The 20,792-nt window shown below is 38.9% G+C and overlaps 1 protein-coding gene and 1 long non-coding RNA gene across 7 annotated transcripts in view; one reads left to right on the forward strand and one right to left on the reverse strand.

The window, feature by feature from the left end:
- Positions 1-145: 145 nt before the first annotated feature.
- SPIDR (scaffold protein involved in DNA repair) overlaps positions 146-20,792 on the reverse strand; it is a 205,366-nt gene continuing 184,719 nt past the window's right edge. For 2 of the 5 annotated variants that reach the window (XM_074819704.1, XM_074819696.1), the window contains exons 12-20: positions 17,959-18,046; positions 15,496-15,639; positions 15,342-15,401; positions 11,844-12,042; positions 10,565-10,717; positions 6,482-6,575; positions 4,873-4,987; positions 4,325-4,378; positions 1,227-1,742 (exon numbers count right to left, since the gene is read on the reverse strand). In XM_074819704.1, coding sequence (XP_074675805.1) covers positions 1,611-1,742; positions 4,325-4,378; positions 4,873-4,987; positions 6,482-6,575; positions 10,565-10,717; positions 11,844-12,042; positions 15,342-15,401; positions 15,496-15,639; positions 17,959-18,046 — 1,039 coding nt within the window. In that variant the 3' untranslated portion in view covers positions 1,227-1,610. Of the gene's footprint in view, positions 954-1,226; positions 1,743-4,320; positions 4,379-4,872; positions 4,988-5,884; positions 5,985-6,481; positions 6,576-10,564; positions 10,718-11,843; positions 12,043-15,341; positions 15,402-15,495; positions 15,640-17,958; positions 18,047-20,792 lie in introns of those variants that run through there. The other 3 variants (XM_074819713.1, XR_012622636.1, XR_012622637.1) reach the window with 3 other exon arrangements.
- On the forward strand, positions 423-6,491 carry LOC141921300 (uncharacterized). 2 transcript variants are annotated; one of them, XR_012622641.1, is made up of 4 exons: positions 423-545; positions 2,475-2,540; positions 5,820-5,911; positions 6,368-6,491. It is a non-coding gene; the product is annotated as an uncharacterized LOC141921300 (long non-coding RNA). The 2 variants fall into 2 exon arrangements; XR_012622640.1 differs by lacking the exon at positions 423-545 and having other exon boundaries at positions 1,756-2,540.

The raw sequence follows: 20,792 nt of genomic DNA on the forward strand, positions 1-20,792 counted from the left end.
CCCCCCCCCGGGAGCTGCAGTTGTGCCGGGATGCTGAGTCAGCAGTTGCCGCTGGGCTAACTTGCACTGCAGGAGGGGCTGCTCTCGGGCCAGCACTCTGGGACACGGCACATTAAAAAAAAAAAAAAAATTATATATACATATACACACATGAACACTTTTACTTAAGATACCTGTTAAAAAACCCGGTAGGGGGTTGCTTCGGACACTGCGAAGCTACCGCGCTTCTCAGTTTGAACCAGCTGCAGTCCCAAGGGAGATGTTGTTGCCCTCCCCCCCACCCCCCAACCGAGCACCACGGTCCTCTGCAGGGTGCACGTCTATTATGACAGGTTAGGCTACTGGTCTGAATTTTGATGATAGTGCGTGCGCAAAGCTGTCAGCACCTGTAGGGTTCTGGCAGAAAAATGCCAGAAAAATGACCTCTGGCAGCTGGCGCTTCCCGAGACAGAGAAATCTTGCGGGTTTCGAAGGGGAGACCCTGGTCGTGTACAGGGCAGGATCCTCTGTGCAGGAACGGGCTGGTGTCCCCTTCTTCCTTACAGGTAAGAGAGTGAAACACTTGGAGGATGGGGGGAAAAAGGGGGATTCAAAAGCTGGCTCATTCCTTTAGTAATCACGACGTCTAGAAGATCTTCCACGATTGGCCTTGGCTGCAGGAACGATTTCTGTAGCAACAAGTTTGCCGTTCCCTTTTCTGCTGGGCAATCACAGAGTGGGACCTGCGCAAAACCATTCCCTCCTCCTCCTCTGGCCTGTACGGGTCTGTTAAAGTACCGGGGAAGGGGAAGGGGGAAAAAATCTAAACTCTTGACTGAACTCTTACATCAATTCTTGCATTTTAAACTATGCACACGTAGGAAGATTTTGATATTATGTATCTGATCTGTAATCCATGCCTCTGTACAGTCGGGGTGAGGATAGTTACGTGGCCAACAGAGCACATTTACTCGCTACCTGTAACAGAAACCGTGTAATGAAACAGACGCTTTGTGGGAAGCTACAGATAACACGGCACTTCTACGCTGAGAGACCAATTAGCTGTAAAACATTAACTTTATATATGCTTGACACTTCAAAATATAAGCTTTGTTCAAATCTCCATCCTTCTAACATGTATTGCAAGGTGGTAACAAACACTACAACTCAGAATTCGCACACAACACGGTGTTTTGCAGCCAGCAGTATGCCTGGGATCCGCTGATAAAACTCAGCTCAGACGAATGTTCACTGCCTACAGCAAGGTATTTATTTCAAAAATATCAGTGAAATACTTTCCATCTACACATAATAAATATGGCATTATATAAAAAATTCACAACCATTCAAAACTCCAAGAACAAGATGTTTTACATACATAAACAGCAACCACGCCAAGGAACTGTATTCTTAAATTCCGAACTGATCCAAAAGAGAAAAGTTCAGAAAGTTGAACAGATCTTTTTAAAATGGATTTTTTCAGCGTTAGCACAACGTGCATCGTAAATCACGGTTTTAATAAACTATCTTAATACTTATCACACTTGCATTGCACATTATCTGTGGCACTAGTTAACAGATAACCACATTACAAAGTCCACAGATACTACAGGAGCTGACTAGAGTTCAGCTCAGTGCCTCGCTGCTGCTCCCAGAAGAACAATTTCCTCCAGTGCAACACAGTTGGGGTGGCTGGTTACGGAGTGGACGTAGCAGTTCAATAACCCCACCTCCTTTCCCAGCACGCTCTGCACCTCATAACTCTGCAGTGATAAAAGCATGTTGATTAAAACAAACAGTCCTGGACATTCTGTTCTAAGCAGCATTCAGCTCGGAAGATGCAGGGTGTAAGGTCCTCTTCCAACAAACAATTTTTTTAAGGACTCAAAAAGAAAGGTGCATTAGAACTGATGGAAAGAATGAACACGTTAGATTTTCAATAATTAGATCTCACTCCTGCTTAAAGTGCCCTACCAGGCTTTTAGAAATGAGCTGGTTTTAAAAAAAAACCCCACCCCCAAAAAAAAGCTACTGTGACTTTGAACTCAATTTTGCTGAAGCATAACCTCCGTGTGCTCCCTCTATCCAGCTTTCTGACACTGGGAGGAATTCACATGTGCTAGCAATGTGTATATAGATATACTAGATATCGATTACCTTAGGTGACAGATCCACTAAAGGAAAAAATATTTTATAACTCTTTCTACTTCCCCCCTTTTAACTTCGCGTTGTATCAAGCATCGTTTATGATCGCTGGCACCTACACAGTCCCTTCTGTTTAACGATCTGACTGGCAGTTTACTCACATGAGTTGTGCCTGAGCGAATTTGTAAAGACTATATTCTGCGTGGAGGAGAGGGATATGAAGTTGGCATGATTTCTCTAAGATGAGAGAGCATGTTAGCAGAAGAACTGGTAACACCGATAGCTGGTACCTGGCCCGAGAGGGTGGGTACTATCTCAGATGGCAGGTTTACATGATTTTCTCTCCTCAGCAGGACTTGCCTACGACCAGCCTCTGACCATGCCCCCACTTTCATCTGGGCTGTGCATTTGTACAGGTATGTGATACCCATGTCTGCTGCCTGATTCAAGGTATAAACAACCCTTTCCCTTTTCTTTTTCCTCAACTATTTTTACCCCAGACTGGTTCTGCAGTCCAATTCACCACGCAGCTGCCAAACAGCTGGTGTAACAGAAGGGTTGTCACAAGGTAAGGAACAAGTGGCCAGGGGCAGTGGCGGCTAAAACCAACCTCCCTGCCAAAAGAAGTGATTACAAAGCTACACCCTTAGAAAGTTTAGCAGAGCTGGCAAAAAAAAATGCCACCTCAAGTGGTATTTCCTGTGATTAATCTTCATTGAGATGTGCTGCTTTTTAAAATGCAGCAGTTCAGAAATGGAAATGCTTATGAAAAAAAAGGAAAAAATTATCCCTGCATTTCAGCTAGGGAAAAAAGAAAGTTTCTAAGTTGCCATACTTCTAAATACTAGCATTCTAAAAACTGAAATATGAAAAAAAGGTTGTTTGAATTCTAATAACTCAAAAAAAGCCCTACGTTTTGTCAGTCTGTAACTAAACCAGACACAGCCTGTAAAACTTAGCAAGACTTAACTGCTATTAAAAGAGCAAACATATTTTTGAAATTTGTTGTCTCTCTTTGCTTAAATGAAATATGCACCCTCCAGCATAAGAAAAATAATTTACGATTTCAGAGCACTGTTCCACTTTAAATATTATCCATAAATCGCATTAAAACCATGGTGCATGTAATAGCAAAATGCTAGAAGACTACGTAAGATGGGAAAAGCAAAATGACCCCAATACGTGTCACTTAACTGAAGATATTTAACCCGGACGACTGAACAAGACAACGAGCTGACCTTTGCTCCCTTCCACGTGCAATGGAGAAGCGGGGATCTCGAGATGCTAATGGGACTTAATCACCCTCCGAAGGTGCCGCTCCTTCCCTGCTGACCATCCGGCAGCCAATGCCAGCCAGGCACCTACCCGGGTGCCTCCCTCACCTGCGATAAATCTGGGTCACTGTGCCAAATGTCAGGGTTCTTCTGATATCCCAGATTAAAGGAATAACTACTTCGTGATTACATAAACCGTACTTTAGCCCATGGATCCCCGTGGCTTACGCATGTTTCATTCATACAATTAGAAAGTATTATCTTGCATGCATTTTGCAAATTTCTCTACTATTACCGCCTGCCAGTAGTTTCATGGTTGTGCTATTAGAAAGTAGTTGTGATTGACAGGGTTTAGAAGACAGTCCTGAAAAGGTGGGATGCTTGGACCGTATCTTCACTGTCTTTGGATCCTCAGCCAGAAAATGGAGTAAAGCCCAGCGCTGCCCGCCACAGCTCTGAGTGTCTGGACACAGTGCTATTTGCAGATAGCTCTGCAGATCTGCAGCTGAGCTAAAGCTGTCTGCACATCCCATCTGCAGCATCCCTCTTCTGAAAAGGAGGGTGTCAGCAGGGGGAAGGTGGGGTTGCCAAAGGGCCCAGCTCACCCAAATCCCAGGCTGGACATGAGAAAAAATTTCATTATTTCTAGTGAAATCTATTGCTCCTAGTGCAGTTCTGAAATGAGCTGCCTGGAAAGGCAGAATCTCCATCCTTGGAGGTTTTCAAGACGCTGCCAGCCAAAGTCACGGCTGACCTGCCTACGCACTGGCAATAGCCCAGTGTAAGTGGTAGGTCAGATGATGACCTCCAGGAACCCCTTTCCCCCTCTATGATTCGTGTATCTTTCCATCTGATTCACATCTCCTGCATTCTGCCTCTACAGTAAGTTACATAGTTCAACTTTTGGCAACATTCATTGTACCTACCCCATCCTCATTGGCGGAGGACATCAGGAGAGAAGAGATTGTCCTTTGTAACAGCTGGAATGAGAAAATTAACAGGTTTTGTTCACAACAAAAATCTTATGTATGCAAAGATGTTCTGTTTGCAGGTTAAAACAGTCACGTTGAACAAAGATTTATTATTTTAATATAGAATGATTTTGTTTCTCTGGCCAAGAAAGCAGAGGAGAGGTGACACAACAGATGTTCAGAATACGAGTCTAAAAATACACATTCCTTTTAGGCTGTGGAGACTGAGGTTTCCCAAGGCCCAACCCAACAAAGCCCTTCAGCTGGACCATAAAACAGTTTGCAAACCTTGCTGAACTCAGTGACTGTGTTATTTGAGTAAGATCTGGGAACTGGGTTCTTAGTTCAATGAAACACAGGTTTAGTATCACATTAAATTATGGGATACTCCTACATCTTTTCATTTTTCTTCTGACAGAGCTGTTCACAGAAGTGTGGTTAGAGTACCTATGTGTCTAACATCTCTAGCCTCGCTATACTCGGAAGCTCATTTTGTGCCATACCTTTACTTTCACTGCACTTTGAGATCGGGATGGACAACTCAAGAAGACTTCTAGCTGCATTTTCAAAACGGGTGAAATGACAACTTCAGAGCACTGGTTGCAATACAGCAGACCTCTGAAACATGCAAATAATGATGGAAAAACATAAGAGAAATGGAAAAGCTATCAGTTGTAAATCAAAACACACAAAAAACCAGCTAGCTTAATCTCTGAAGTACTTTGCTGGTGGACTTTTAGTAGGAAAGCCCTGGTAGAGATTCAGTTGGCAATGCCAAATAGAGCTCTTCTGTTGGTAGAGCTAAGAAACTCTCTGGGAGGATCTGAACTCTTCTAGCAAAAGGATCTTCCTTTCATGAGTTTTGGCAACATGGGGGGAGGCTGCTATTTACAGTCACCCCACTTAAGCAACTATTAATCTCATAACCTTCTAAAAGTTATGGCAAAAGGAAGTTTGTAGTATAGATTTGGTCCAAGTAGCCTATTGATTTAGGCCCTTGTTCAGCAAACCTTCAACATTTTCAGCACACACTTAAGTCATATGCATTAAATTAAGCTCAGCGATAAGTGCTTGTTGGAATAACATTTTAAACAAATATTGATGCTACATTGTTCTCCAAATGAAGCAAAAGTGTCCTTCATAGTAGAGATATTTTAAATTGAACCACACTACTATGTGAACGTACACACATCCTTATTTTTTGCATTGATTGTATAACATAGGAGAGCTTTTTTTTTATTTTCAGCCTTTTCCCCCCAGAGGCTACACATAACAAAGCATAAATATTAAAGCCTCTCATATTTAGGAAAATGCTATCTATTTCAATAAGATCAAACCCACCCAACTTCTCCTTATGCTTTTTGTAAGCTCTCCCAGTAGAAAGAACCCCCCTCTCCTTTTTTTAACACTCCGACTACTCTCTTATCCTCTTGTGTGTTTATCCCATCAGGTATCTCGGACTCTGCAGGCGCAAGCTGGCTAAGCCGCTGAGGGGGAGGCTTTCCAAGAGCATACCGATGTGACGCAGCTTTAGCATTTCAGGTGGTAACAGGTCCTGTAGGAGCAGTCTTCACATTTGGGACAGTTGTACTCACTGAATTATTCAATATCCTTTCTAGAAAGGTTATAAATTTAATAGGTCTGAAACGCAACTCTTTCATGCTTATGCAAATTACAGCAAAGATCACAGTTCAGTTCAGTATAAAAACAAGTGAATTGGTGGTACACAGTGTAACAAGGTAGGGTAGACAAACACAAGAAGCTACTTTTAAAGGAACTTAAAATCAGACCTGTGATTTATGTGGTTGTTTATTAAAACTAATATTGTAATGCAGTGGGCTATGAGATCTTTATAAGCAACACTGTAAGATTAGTTTGAAAAAAAATGTGATAACTGCAAATTCAAACCATTTCCTATCTACTTGTATCTATCTTAATATATTAATCTAACCTTGCAGGTTTTATCAGTTCATCAGCAATAAAAATACTACGTCTTAGTTTTAGGAAGGAACAAAGCGCAGCCTGTGCCTGCAGGACTCATTGCATCACCCATTGCTGTTATGGCTACATCTGCAGAACACCTGGAGTGCTCCGGAGCACGCTGACTCTCACCTGTCCTGGGGACACAGTTCCAACTTTCCATTGCCACATCTGTCACATGTAGGCCAGGAGAAAGCAGTGCTCTCATTAACTCCAACAACAGTACCTGCAGAAGATGAAATTCTTACAAAATACTAACATTAAGCTAGCAAACACAGTCACTCCTGGCCTCACAGCAGGTTTGATCCTTTCTGACTCTCAGCTTAAGAATAAGACTTGTTGGAGTAAGCATCAGCTCTTCCAACAATCTCACTCCCTTTCTCCTTCGTCCCTCCAACAAGGGATGACAGTACGGCAAAGTGTGTTACATTCTAAAAATACCAGAAGGTAGATAATTGATAATTAACTTTCCAAATAGGTTAAGTTCTTTTGGTTTGGGTTTTAATTGTTTTTTGATTTGATTTTCCTTGTTTGTTTTCTTTCTGGTCCTCTGATGTTTCCTTGGCAATAAATAGCTATAAAAATCATCAGGTCAGAAACAGAAACCAATGAGAAGACCCAATACCTTTTGAAAACAACGATGCAGGTTAACAATGAAGTTATTCTTCATTTATACTGATTTAACAGAGATTAGATCTGGCCCACAGATTTAAGTGTGTACCTAAGAAGGGAATGCCAGAGATACTTTGGACTAATATAAAGGGCCTTGCTAGTTTTGGCAAGAAAAAATATATTCAGAGTTTTATGAGAAGCCAATAAAGAGTGTATTATGTTTTATGGTAACGATATGCTGAAATTGTGAGCATTATTTACGGAGAAAATACTTCTAAGTATTCCGAAGCATACAAAGTGGATCACCTGTAAGAATGAAATTACACTAAAATAAACCCTGACTGGTACAACAGAAGTAGAGACTAAAAATTCCAGCTCCTATTGAGCAAGAATCTCACAGTTTTATACTGCATTCAATAATAGAAGCCCTTGGAGACTAGGGAGCATTTACACTCTCTGGTAAGACAGGGCAAAAGTCTCTTGCTTTCCTGGTTCTCCTGGGACAAGGACTGACAGGAAGGAGGGAACTACACATAAACAACAAATCTAATTCTCTTTGGGAATTCAAAGGACAGCAAGTGTGAAGATCAGGAAAGGTACTTCTTAAAAACAACATTTATAACCCAATTTCTATGCATATAACAAAATGACATGGATTTCACTGACAGAATAAGCAACTGTGCATTTAACTGTTACAGGGATAATTTTGATTCTTCTGTTTTTGTGATAAACTGGCAGTTTCCATCAGCACTTGCTACTACAAGGTAGTATGCTTTCTGCCACAGCATGGGCATGTTTCCCTTGTTCAGGGAAAAGAAAAGCTACCAATTAGTTCGCTGAATATGTTTCCTTTTCATTAAAAAATAATTTTAAAACCAAACAAAACTAAAATCCCCTTTACTGATAGATCTGTTTCGCTCTAAGCCTTTTAACTTTCCCCTAGTTGTGTGTCATATTGCAACTCCAGGATGCCGGTGCACAAGTAATACAAGTACATGTGAAGAAAATTAATCAGAATCATACTGACGAGATTATGTCTAGTGGAGAGGTTTATTTTGATGACAACATAGAGTTCCCTCCAGAAAACCACCACTGAGGTCAGAACAAACACAACTGAAGGCGGCAACAGATCTAATAATCTAGTGACAGTCTTGTGCATCTTGCATGCAAAGTGATTTCTCAAGTTTAAGCTGCTGAACTGCTGCACATCTTTGTCAAGACTCTAGATTTTGCTCAATGTTCACAAACACTTTGGATATTTTCCCGAGATCCTTCTTTTAAATGGAAACGCACATAGCCAAAATTTGATTTTTATCTCTAGTCTATTTTTACGGGTTGTGGCTGACATCATTAAGAAGAGACTGATAATAGGACAACAGCTGGAAAAACAGGTCTCTGGTGAGGAATGCAAAGAAGGGCTGAGGATTAAATGTAACACTCTGTTTGAAACGTTCAAAAAATGAATGTGGGATTTTTTTTTTCCAATTGGTTACCCTGATCAATGAGCAGGAAGGGGAAAAGCTCAATCAAAAAGAGAAACCTAGATAAGCTGATTGACCCCATTTTGTTCCCACTGTTAAGAGGGAAACTGAAAAAACCCCCCACCCCTAAATAAGGGTGTTGGGTATGAAAATATCCAATGTTAAAATTCAAGCACTGTTGGTTGAGTCATATACTAGGCAAATATCATTAATCAAGTAATATTCCTACATAACATATGTGGTATGGACTAACTAGAATTTGCTCATAAGCATGGTTAAGAGGAAAAACAGTTCTGTGCTGTATGAACTGCCAACATTTAAGTCATCCTGACTGCTACCATACAGCAAAAAGAGGTTAGAAATTACTTTGCAATGCATAGCGATAAGAAAATACATCTATTAACCCTGAGCTCACAGGTGAGAACCACAGACTCATCTTTAAAAGAAGAATAAACTTTCCAGTAGAAAGCAACCACAGGTTTTCACTCATCTGCTGAAGAGCAACACACTCCATTCCAGAGCCGATATGACTGCACCTCTTTGAAACAAGGATTTTTGATAAACTCAGTGGATCTGCTTGGATTGCAACATCGTCCTTTTAAAGCTGGACCAGCTATAGAGTTGTACAGGTTGCTCAGGGCCCAGCTCTGAGCAGGAGTTAGGACTGGAGGAACTTTAGAGGTTCCTTCCAACCTAACTTATCCTATTTATATTTCTCCTTTTGTCATTCTTCCATCTGTAATACAGAACATGGAAAGCGTGACACCTCCCATGTGTGTAAGTACTTGTTTACACAATAGATCACAAAGGTGTACTCTCTTTGCTCTACTGGAAAAAGAAAAGACAGAGAAATGTTTGCTTTTTTCTACCACATACATTGTCAATGGGACAAAAGAAGACAGGCACCTCTCATACTTAGTTATAAAATTAAGAGTGGAGAAGTTAATTCTCTACACTAAGAAGGTAATTCTTAGTGTAACTATTGGAGAGGTTTTTTAAAAAAAAGCCCCAAAATATTCACACCCAGAGATATCTTTCAAGTAACTCACAGTATCGATGCAAGAGGTACACAGCAACCAAGGCCTTGAGTGAAGTGCCTCTAGTTGTGCTTGTTTTTCATTATGCAGTGTTAGAGTTCAGGATTTGTCATTGCAAGGTGCTCATATATTAATCACAGGGGCACTGCTAACCTGTGGCTCTACCATAACAGAACGTGTGTTTAGTAACAGCTTTGCATGGTTCCAAACTGTCTCTTCAGTGCATCACATTATAGCTGGAAGGATTAATTTGTAGCCATTATTTGCTATTATTTTAAAGTTCATTTCAAATGCTCCAGTGAAAACTTGAAGGTGTAAATGTAGAACAGTATCAAGAATTTTCTACAAGGGCTACTGGAATCATGGAAGTTAAATTAAGAAAGGAAATTGTCTTTAAAAGCCAAGAGTTATTGGGCTTTTAAGGACTTTTCCCTATAGGTACTCTACAGCTGGGAGGTTTAAGAAACTGACTGGACAAAGCATTAGAAAATACACAGTAGGAAATGTTTCTGCATGATTAGGAAATGCTACAAAATACATTGTAAGAAATATTTCTGCATGGTTAGTGGTAGGACTGAAATATTAGACAAAGCAATGATCCAAAGTGGCTGGTGAGCAAATATTGGCCAAGATATGCTAGATGACTATGGGGAAATATTAAATTGTCCCATTGCAGCAAACCTCCAGGGAAATCAGACACTAACCCCTACCATTTAGGATCTGGCTAACGTATCTTATCCATCTGCCTAAAAAATATTAGTATACTGTACTGTTGCCAACATCAACAAAGCTGGTGTGAACAGAAGGCTCCTGAAAGAAGATGGCAAAAGGAGGAATATAATAAAACAGACTGTGCATCAAACATTTATTCTGGGGTATGAGTGAGTGGGAGCAGAGCTTGGCCAGCAAAAGGCAAACACAGCCCACAGAGAAGTATATAAACACAAATATCCTAATGACCCACAGCAATACTGTGCTTTTTTAGCCCTCCATGCTGTTTGTGCAAGAAATCAATACGAAGACCTAAAAGATTAAAGTGAGCACAAATAATTAACCGCATTTATTTCAGGAAAGGCCATACAAACCTCTTACAGCACAAACGGAGTTGGCCTGTGTTGTAGAATCCAGCTCATCGAGTCTGACAGGGCCAGTCAGCTCACTGAGGTCAGCACCGGCAGCCGAGTACAAAAGAGGCTTTTGTAATAAGAGAACAGTACGTTCAACACAAATAATTCTACCTGCCAACAAAGACATTTCAACTCAGTACAGTAACAAGGAAAAAGGTGACCATGTTAATTGTCATGGCCAATAAAGACAACGATCTCTGCCAGCTACTAAACAGATGGATAGACTCCATCAAGTTTTCTCAATGACAAAATATTTTGCTTTCAGTGATACATGCATCATGCTCTCAGTACACTTTGCGACTCCCAGGGAAAAAAGTTGTTTTAAAAATTTAAACCTGGCAGAAAAGAGTCTGATTCCACTCTGACTGCATCACACCATGCTCCCTGCAAACACAACGTTACTGTCTATCCCCTGGTAATAAACTTGGACACCCCTTCAGGTGGTCTTACTTTCTTTCAAAGATTACAAAGAGAAGGTGCATGCAATGCTTCATTGTTCAAAGCAGAGATTTTTGCTACAGGACACACAGCCATTTACAAAGGTTGGTGCTTCCAGTACACTTACGTTTTGGAAGTGACTGACGGTCTGAGACATGAACTACCCACAGCAGGCACCATACAGAACCATACCTGAACCTCAAAAAAGAGTGACTAAAAATGAATGTAAAGTTAACTACCACCCTTACATGACCTGTATGGTGGCGAAAGCTCACAGCTAAGATGGTATAGGAGAGTTTGTAAAAGTTCTGTGTCTAGCGACATGCAAGTCTCTAGATTCACCCTCTTACTCCTTTTAGAGGTAGTAAATTCAATATAACAAGTTTCTGCAAGAATAACAAAACAATGAAACCAAGTTTCTAGACTATTTCAGTTGGAAGGGATCTACAAGGATCATCTAGTCCGAATGTGAGTCTTTGAGTCTTCTGTCAGCTAGCAAATTTGATTGACGTTGGTCATTAGTTTCAATAGCCATCAGGGAAGACTGGCAGAAATACTGGTAGACATACAGCAAGATCACGGAATTTCTCATTTACTTTGGAGATCAAGCCAAAAATGTAAAAAAAGGAACCTTTGGGAAAGCTCTAATTACAACCCCTTTCAAAATTCTTCCCAAACTTGTGATGTCTCACCTTCACCTGAGAATGAAAGTCTCTGCAGGTCACATATTGCAGTGTCAGAGATTACGATGCTATTTCAATTTGATTCCAACTGCTTCAAAACCACACATAAAGCTTACCATTTCCCCACAGCGCATCCTTGAAGAAGACGAGTCGTGAGGCAACGCTAAGGGATTCTGTGATTTCCGTACTGAGAACACACGATGCAGCGACTGACACAGGAACAACTTTTGGAGTGATATGAACCACATTTTGCAATGTGGAGTCAGTCACAAACAACCAAATCTCTCTTTGATTTATAGGAACACTGTGTTTTGTCTATGATTTAAAAAAAAAAAAAAAAATACAGAATTGGAATGCAGTTGTTAATTTTTAGTAGAAGGAAAGACTAAAATAACATCCTCGTATTTGAATAACTAATACAACTGACAGAAATTATTACATTTAGGATTCATACAGTATAATGAATCACAGCTTTGCTGGAATTTTTCATTATTCCTTACTGCAGATACAAACATATCTACCTTAAATTAACTTCCCAAGATTGATACACTGGAATCTTGGCTTTACCTCTGTCAACTATCATGCTTTATCATAACTTACTTGGATTGTACTAGGGATTTGAAAATATATTTTATTAAAAAAATATATGCATAGGAATTTGCAATGACAATGTAAGTTTTCTGCCTAAGACAGGTATAAAAATACTATGGTGTGACTAAATTAAGGTCTATCACAACTACTGATGTACAACCAAAATACCTACATTTCATCCCAGCCTTTATATCTGAAATTAATTATCACAAATTCAGTAGTGTTTTTTAAATTTTTCACACTGGGATGATGAACAAGACAGACTAGACAGACATTACATACACATCAGTGCTTATTCCAGGGTCTCTAACAAAATCAGATGGGATACAATTTGAAGACTCATGCTTTTCTTCTTTTTTTTTTTTTTTACCACAGCTTTTATAATATGTGTGTATGTGAATTTTCCCAAGCTTTAGAAAAAATGGGTTTAATAACAAAGCATATTTCACATTTACCAGTCCAAGCAAATTGTAAATTTTAAGATTCTACTATTTTAAAGTATTTAACTAAAATTACATTACTTTCTTAATTTAAAAAGGTTTTGTTACTATTTTTAATTAGTCTGCTGATTAAAAATCCATACCTAAAACATTTAAATGAAAATTAAATACTACAATGATTGGAGAGACACACATCACAAATATTTTATTCTCCAAGTTTCATGTCTCTAGCATAATGTAATGCAACGATAAACCCAACTTTTTGTCTTTGGTTGAATTCAAACCTTGAAACCGTTAACCACACTAAAATTACTAAAATTAGGTTTTTGTCCACGCTAACAGCTCTTAGAACAAATGCAGTAATTGTAACTAATGACTGGGAAAATTCATAACCCGGATATTATGGTTATGCCTTAATACAATATATGCTGCCTATTGCATTGATGTTGTTTCTTTGCCTAGTAACTACATACATTTGAGTACCTCCTCTGAGTAGATAGCATTAGGACAGCTTCAAAGAAAGAATTTTTACAGCTGTCCTATGAGAATTACTAACACATTAAAAGCTGGCTTTCAGAAGAATCATCCAAAAAGTAAATAATAATAACAGCAAAAATCACAAGTTAGTATAAAATCATCATCTTGCTATGTGTGACAATTTGTTCTGAACAGAGAGGACACAACAGACAAATAGCAGCAGGATTGAGTTATAAGGAAGGACAGCTCCTTAACCACAGATGGAATATATTTCCTCATATTCCTTCTGTACCACAGTACAGATTCTGAGTAATAATAAAAGCATATTTCCATTCCTCCTTCACACAAACGAAGTATCTCAGAATACTGTAGCTACATACAATAAATACTGGTTTTTAAAGTACATTTGAATTAGATCACATAGCAGATTATCTAATAATAATAAATCTGCAAAATAAACCAAATCATAGTCCCTTCCTCACTTATTACAACTTGAGGATTTTGCATGTGAAGGATATGTCCTCTTGGCAAAGGCAACTGCAGCAAACAAGCCAATGTTCGTGACCTTCTTCTGGGAGGATTAGGCAAGCAATACAGTAACAGCAGGTAAATACCTTTGCATTCTTAGAGCAGTTCTTCAAAAGCATTATCCAGCAGTTATCCAGAAGTTAGGCAGAAGAAGAATACCTTCTATTGCTTTTCCAGCATTACTTTGAAAAAATTTATGAGAACTCATGTTGTTCACTTATGAAAATTTAGTACTAACAGTTCAGCAAGTGAATAGCCATTAAAAAAAACTGTTAATAAACCTCCTATTAGCAAGAAGAAATCATAGACCCTTTTTTGTGACAGACAAGCTTCCATTCTTCAAAATCACATCTGTTCCTGCATGCTTCATCTTTTCTCTAATTTAGTGATGAAGTGCTTCCTCTACTACTAGTAGATGTAGATGTCAGAGGTAGATGTAGACATTCCTGAATACAAAAAATGTGGCTAGGATATGACTAGTCTGTAATGTTATTTTATTTTTTAATAGAACAGGTTTCTCGGAAATAGAAGTTTATGCATGTGTGTCCATCTTTCTGTTAGCACCCTAAAGACCCCTTCAAGCTAGCTCTAATTTCATGTTTGCAAATACTCTGTTAAATTGTCACTTAGCATGGAGAAAACACAAGAGGTACCCCTCATCTCAGGAGTTAAAAGTACTCCCTGCTTAAAAATCAAATCATAACTCATTGGCTTTTGAAACAAAAGGGCAAGACCTAAATTAAATTTATGTCTCACACTGGTGGGAAGCATCTCCAGCTATTCTGCTGGCCGTTCTGGAATTTCTTTGTCTTTGGTTCATATGCTTTGATTCACACTTTGTTTCTTGTGGAGCTGATGGACAATTGCAAATTATTCTCCACCAGAATTCAGTGCTGTCTGTACTGAGGATCCAGTCGCCAGGAAAAAATAAATAAATCAGCAACAAAAAGTTCCTTTAACTACTGAGGGAGTTAGCAACGTTTTGAAAGAAGATTGTAGCATCATTCCGAAACAAATAAATAAAACATAATTATAAGCCTTCCAACATAGTATGGATAGCAGATGTATTTACCTAAGAGTTCCTCCTTTCTACTAACTGGACCATAAAAGCCAAATTTGCCTGAGGGGCTTCTACTGAAGTCAACAAAAATAGTCCACACACTTGCATGCAAAGAGCAAAACTGTATTTTTATATAACCATCGTTTTTAAATTCTATCCCCAGACATTCAACTGACTGGGAGCTTTTTGCTGTGTATGTAAAGATAGCATTTAGCTATAAATCAAGTCTCAACGAACTTTCTGCAAGCTCCCTTACCAGGGTGCAATATTATCTCTGGTTAGATAGCAATTTATTCAGAAATAATTCACTTTCTAGACTGGGTGGTATTGAATCTGAAGACGTAGTTCATTTTACCCATTCACAAGCATTTCAGACCTGGAGATAATTCTGCTCATACAGCTCCTGAAGATCATCCAGGAAGGTTTTGGGTTTTCCCCTAAACAAGATAAATGCTGGCTTCTTCACATAAACATTATGTTGATTTTATGTTGAATTCACTGCTAAGCGAAAATATTACCTGAAGCCTTAGATACAGCACTTGAGCCCAAAAGTTACAACGTTCATTACAACCATCGATCTGAAAATAGTACAAAAACAGGGAATGAGATAAACGTGATACCAGAAATCCAGTGGAACAAAGTATTGCTTATCTTACTTGTAAATCAGATTACCTGAAGAATTTGCTTTAGACCATGAACAGCTGGTGGCTGGTACAAATTAGCAATCTGTTCTTCCTCATCCACTTCCACATGTACTTCACCAGACCGAGCAGTAAGAATATAACAGAAGCTGGGACGAGGAAGATTAGTTGTCATCTATTAAAAAGTAAGGAAAAGAAATGTGACCTTAAAAAAGGCACTTTAGTTTGGCCAGTGAGGTTTTATAGTAATAGCCAAAACGAGCAACACAATTTACATTTTAAGAGGGATAGGAAAACAGAATTATATGGTTAATAATGACTCTCTGAAGTAGAAGTAGAGTTAATAAACTGACTTTTACAAATCATAAGTGAAATCAGCTTGTGCGTATCATTCTTTCCATAATCTGACATTGATCCTCATCACAAAAACATCTCATGATTTGGCACACTTGGCAAACACTGTGACTATTTCAAGGTGCTTGTTGTTGGTTTTTGCATTTTTTTGTTACGTGGTAGGAATGTCCCGATTATTCTTATTTTTTTCTTAACATCCCTAACTTTTCTGAGATTTCGGGGCTTTTGCATGTGGGTGGGTTTTTGTGATAGTAAACAGCTGCCGAACTTTTAAAGCTGCCAAATTAAATCCAGGACAGCACAAGGAGATAATGAAGAACAGGAACGCAACAGCTACAAGAACTGCTGTCTTTGTGTTATGCCAGATTTTTCTTTCCCCCTTAAAAAGTACCATGACGTAACAACTTTATCAATCACCACTTAAAGAGGTCCCAAGCTAGAAAGGCTTCTCAGGGAAAAAAAAAAAAGACAATGCTAGAAAATAATTTTTATTGTGGATATGGTAAAATATTCTTCTAGCGATGTTTGTTGTTAATAAAGCCTTTAATAAAAGAAATATGAATCTATTAAAGACAGCTGCCCACCCATTTAAAAAAAAATCTGCATAAGGAAAAAAAAAAGCAAAAGAAGTTGATACCCAAATTCTGTTTGCCTCTGACAGCACTAAAGAAGGTATTTAAACGTACATATGGCTCAAAAGAAATCTGTTCCACAGATCCCAACAACATTATCAGCATACTGGCAATATTTTGTGTGTACCTATGTATAAAACTTCTTCCATAAAACTGTGCATAAAACTACACTGTTTTTATCAAAAAAAAAAGTATCTCAACTGAAAAAACTCCACTCAGCAGTACAATGCAAGTTGTGATCCTCCGTGGAATGAATTAGTATTTCGAACCCATAACAGAAGTGTAAATTGCATGATTATGGAAAGTTTCCTCCATTTTTAGATTGCTAATAAAATAGAGAAAATTAAGAACAAATGAGAGTCATAACCACGCTAAACAACATTTAAAAGCTTTGCTCCATCCGTGGATATTCCCATTCTGTTGTTCACAGTATTTTAATGCACGAAACAACCCATTGCTCTGAGACTTCCGAAATGTCTAGAGAAAGGGAGAGTCAAGGAGAGAACAGACGTTTCACTGTTTCAGTCTTGGTTTTATATATAACCAAGGTCTGAACTTTTTATTCTTCAACATAAACCCCTGCACAAAGCAAAGAACACTCTACACTGCAGAGAAAAGATTCTCAGACTTCAGAAATAACTAGTAATATCCACATTTAATGTCCCCTGGGGTTTTGAAACTTTCCAGCTTTTTCTTCTTTTCTAGAACTTGCATCCTGATTGACTCCCCTAAGCTCTTACACAAATTTTTAATACCACAAACTTCTTCCCCAAAGAACAGCCTATATAAGAACAGTAGGACAGCACAAGCATCTGGCTACCCAGAAGCTTCTCAAATGATCTTGTGTTACCAAAATGACACTTGATATGACAGAACTCCTTTTCAAATACAAAAGCTAATTAAAGGCAAATCAAAGATGCAATTTTAGATTTGGAAATATATAGTAACATCCTTTAAATCCATTTTGATACTTCCCCAGCCCCTAAAATCACAGAAACATTAATTACTTTTTAGTATTTTTGTGTTCATCCTTCAACTGTCATCATGTGAGACAACTATCAGTCAAAGTCATGCTAACTAGTAAGAGACCTGATTACAGCAGTCAGTCTGTCTTCACAGAATTTGATCTTCAGAAAAGTGCTTTGAAATCTACAGCTGAAAAGTGATTCAAAAGAATGAGCTAATATTATTGTATATAGATTTCTCAGCTGGCTCCATGGTATCTAATACCTCTTTCCTCCTGCAAGAAGAGGAGAGGAATAATTTGTCTGGACATCCTACCATTCTAGCTCTAGAGGATTAATAAGAGGCTAACTGCATAATTTTGGAAAGATGCTGCTGATCCAGAGGGCTTCAGGTTAGCCTAGGAGGTGGCCAGAACCAGTGAAACAAAACTCAGTAGCTAAAGAGAGGCAGAGAATCTGATTCCCAAAGTAAACACGATTAAATTACCAACAAAAATAGTAGTTGTGAGTGAAAAAATTCATTTCCATAATAACAAGACTTACCATTTCAGAGTCTTGACTTTGTCCAGGAACTTTTACAGGCACTACTGGAGGCCACAGACTGTCTATCAGACTAAAAAGTCCTAATGCCCTTAAAAAAGACCAATACAATCAGGTTTAAAATGTTTTCCAGTGTTATACATTATATTAAGATTCATGAAGAAATATAATTTAAACCACTGCATGATTATGAAAACAATTTTAAATCATATTTGTTTTCTGGAAGCTGGTTTTGATTTGGTCTAATTAAATCTCCATCATTTCTGCTGCAGGGTGGAGAGGGAGGGAAGGGGTGTATCACATTCAGTGAAAAGCAAGTCATATTTAATCCTTTGCCATGAACAGCCTGATACATAATAAAATTCAGAGGAGCTGGGGTAAATGCTAGCTTGGGAAGGACACAGATACCAGCACAACTTCTTTTAAAAAACAGCTTTTAACTATTTTAACTAATAGGTTTTAAAAAAAGTTTTGTTTCTAACATTTTAATTTCTTGCTTTTCTCTAACAGCTGATTGTAACTGCTTTCAGGAAAGTCAGCAATTATCAGATACAGAGAAACAGGCACGATTTTGTTATCTTAAGTACATGTGCAGAGGACGGTCTCCTTCCTACACAGCTGCTCATCCAGTTACAATCTGTATTTATTTATTTTGTGAGTTTCCCACTTTTAATTTAGAAACAAACATAAAATTAACAGCCCAGCATATTAAGGTAAGATGTTGCAGACTCTTTAGCTTTAGCAAGCAAAGCTGTAATTTGCTGCAGTTCAGTGACTGCCTTTGTCAGTTGATATGGCATCCTTGCTGGACAGGCAGGAACATCTGAGGGAGAGGCCAAGAAAACAGCTAAGGGAGGGGAAATAGCTACAGATAACCAACTTGAAGAGGCATGTATTTTTGAGTTAAAGCTCCCAGTTATCTTGTCCTAGTTCTCTGTTCTTTGTAGTTGAAGCACAGAGATCTGGATTTTAACCCCACACTGCCTCCAAGAACAAGTTGTCTGTTCCTCCAATTAAGAAAGCCAGTATTTCTGAAACAGCTCTAAAAAGTGAAGCCCAAAACTTGCTGAAAGTAATATTAGCTTCTAAACTCACTGTTTAGAAGGAAACGGCATACTCCGGTACAGGGCTGGAGCACGTTGCAATATGCTGTTTCTCTTCAAGGGGTCACAGAAACTTTCTGTTTAAAGTTCTGCTTTCAGCTCACTTCTGCTTAAGCTTATTTATTTCTGTATTTCCCTAGTCCTTCTCCAGATCCTTAAGTGCTTAGACTTTGGGTGTCTATAGGCAGTGAATTTCTTCCCATGTCTTTTCATATAGCACCAGGTATGATTCATTGTTAATAGTGATGCCTTTGGACCAGCACTGTAAGAAGTTTTATGGATGTAAACCTCAGAGTGGATCTTGTGGAATAAAGTTTGTGGTTCATGATTCAGGTAACAAGCTGGCAGATTAAAGAGATAATGTTGCTACCTGTAGTCATGTTCTCCACATTAATGAACAGATCAGAAACACAAATGTTCTGCTCTTTTAACAGAAACAAACTTCCTAACTTACATGGCATCATCTCTGAGTCTGTAAAAGGAGAAGGCTGAGCTCAGAGGCTGGGTTTTTTTGTTTCGTGTTTTGCTTTTAACAGTGAGAACATTACAACATACAAAGCAACACTTCTTAGGTATTAGAGACTTTACAACAAATTGATCACTTCTTGAACCCTCGATCAGGATGAGATTTTCTGTCTTGTATCATACAGAATGATATCCTCGCTACAGTCACAGGAGGGCCAGCGCCCAGAGGAACAAACTCATCTTGCTAACTGGGACATGAAAAAGGAGAATTACAAAAAGAGAGCACAGTCTCCTGTACAACTCTGGCAGTTACACAAGTGCCTTCCTCACGTGACACAGCACAAGGGCAAGGGCAGAGCATGGGTACGAATGTACCACAAACTCTGTGTGTGTGCACAGAGATCGCATATTTATCAACTTAGAGCAACTAAGCTATGTAGTTGCAGTGCAGATATAATGACATCTCCACACAGGCCTTACATTGATCCCTCATCTGTATTTTTAAGTTTACACAAGGGACATAAAGTTGTCCCTTCTTCTTTAGCTCTCTTCCAGCTTGCTATCCCATATCAGAATATCTAAGACATACGGTGCATTTCCTTATATTACTTGTGTCCTTTTGGAGAAGGTCATCTACTGCTTGAACTAGGAGCACTTAATTATTAGTAAATGACAGTATTTGTTTACAAACAGGCAGAGGAGCGGCATTGTGTAGAGAGCGTCTCTTGAACATCTTGGCCCCATCCTTTTGTTTGACACCGGTCAGGCAAAAGGCAGGGACATTTGCCACCTGAAGGATTTGCAAGTTCCAAGTCACATCCTGCTGAGATCCTTGTCTACCAAACAGAATGTTTTCTCCTAGAGTTGTCACTGTATCTGTCAGTGTCCCTGGTGAGGAGCTCTCCTCTTCCTCCACCCATTTATACGCCTCCAAGAAAGTTAACTCTCTCTCTTTACACTTAGGGACTTTGACTTAGCAGAAGGGGGTGAGGTGGGGGCAATGACAGTGGAGAAATGGCAAAACATTGTGTCCTCCTCTGTAAAAAATCACTGTCCTCACAGAAAGAATAAAATTCATTCTCTTTATTGGCCAAGCAACACTCAAATCCCACTTCAATCTGACTTGAACAATGGGTGTATTTAATCCAATATGTGTATCCTTCTTCAGCTATAGAGTCAGGACAAGAGATGAACAGCTGGCTCTGTGCTACAGTGGAGGGACATGGTTAGCTCCCGTGTACACAAAGAGCCTCTCTGGCTACAGAAGAC

The sequence above is a fragment of the Strix aluco genome, chromosome 1 (genome assembly GCF_031877795.1).
Source record: "Strix aluco isolate bStrAlu1 chromosome 1, bStrAlu1.hap1, whole genome shotgun sequence".
NCBI classification, from domain to species: domain Eukaryota; kingdom Metazoa; phylum Chordata; class Aves; order Strigiformes; family Strigidae; genus Strix; species Strix aluco.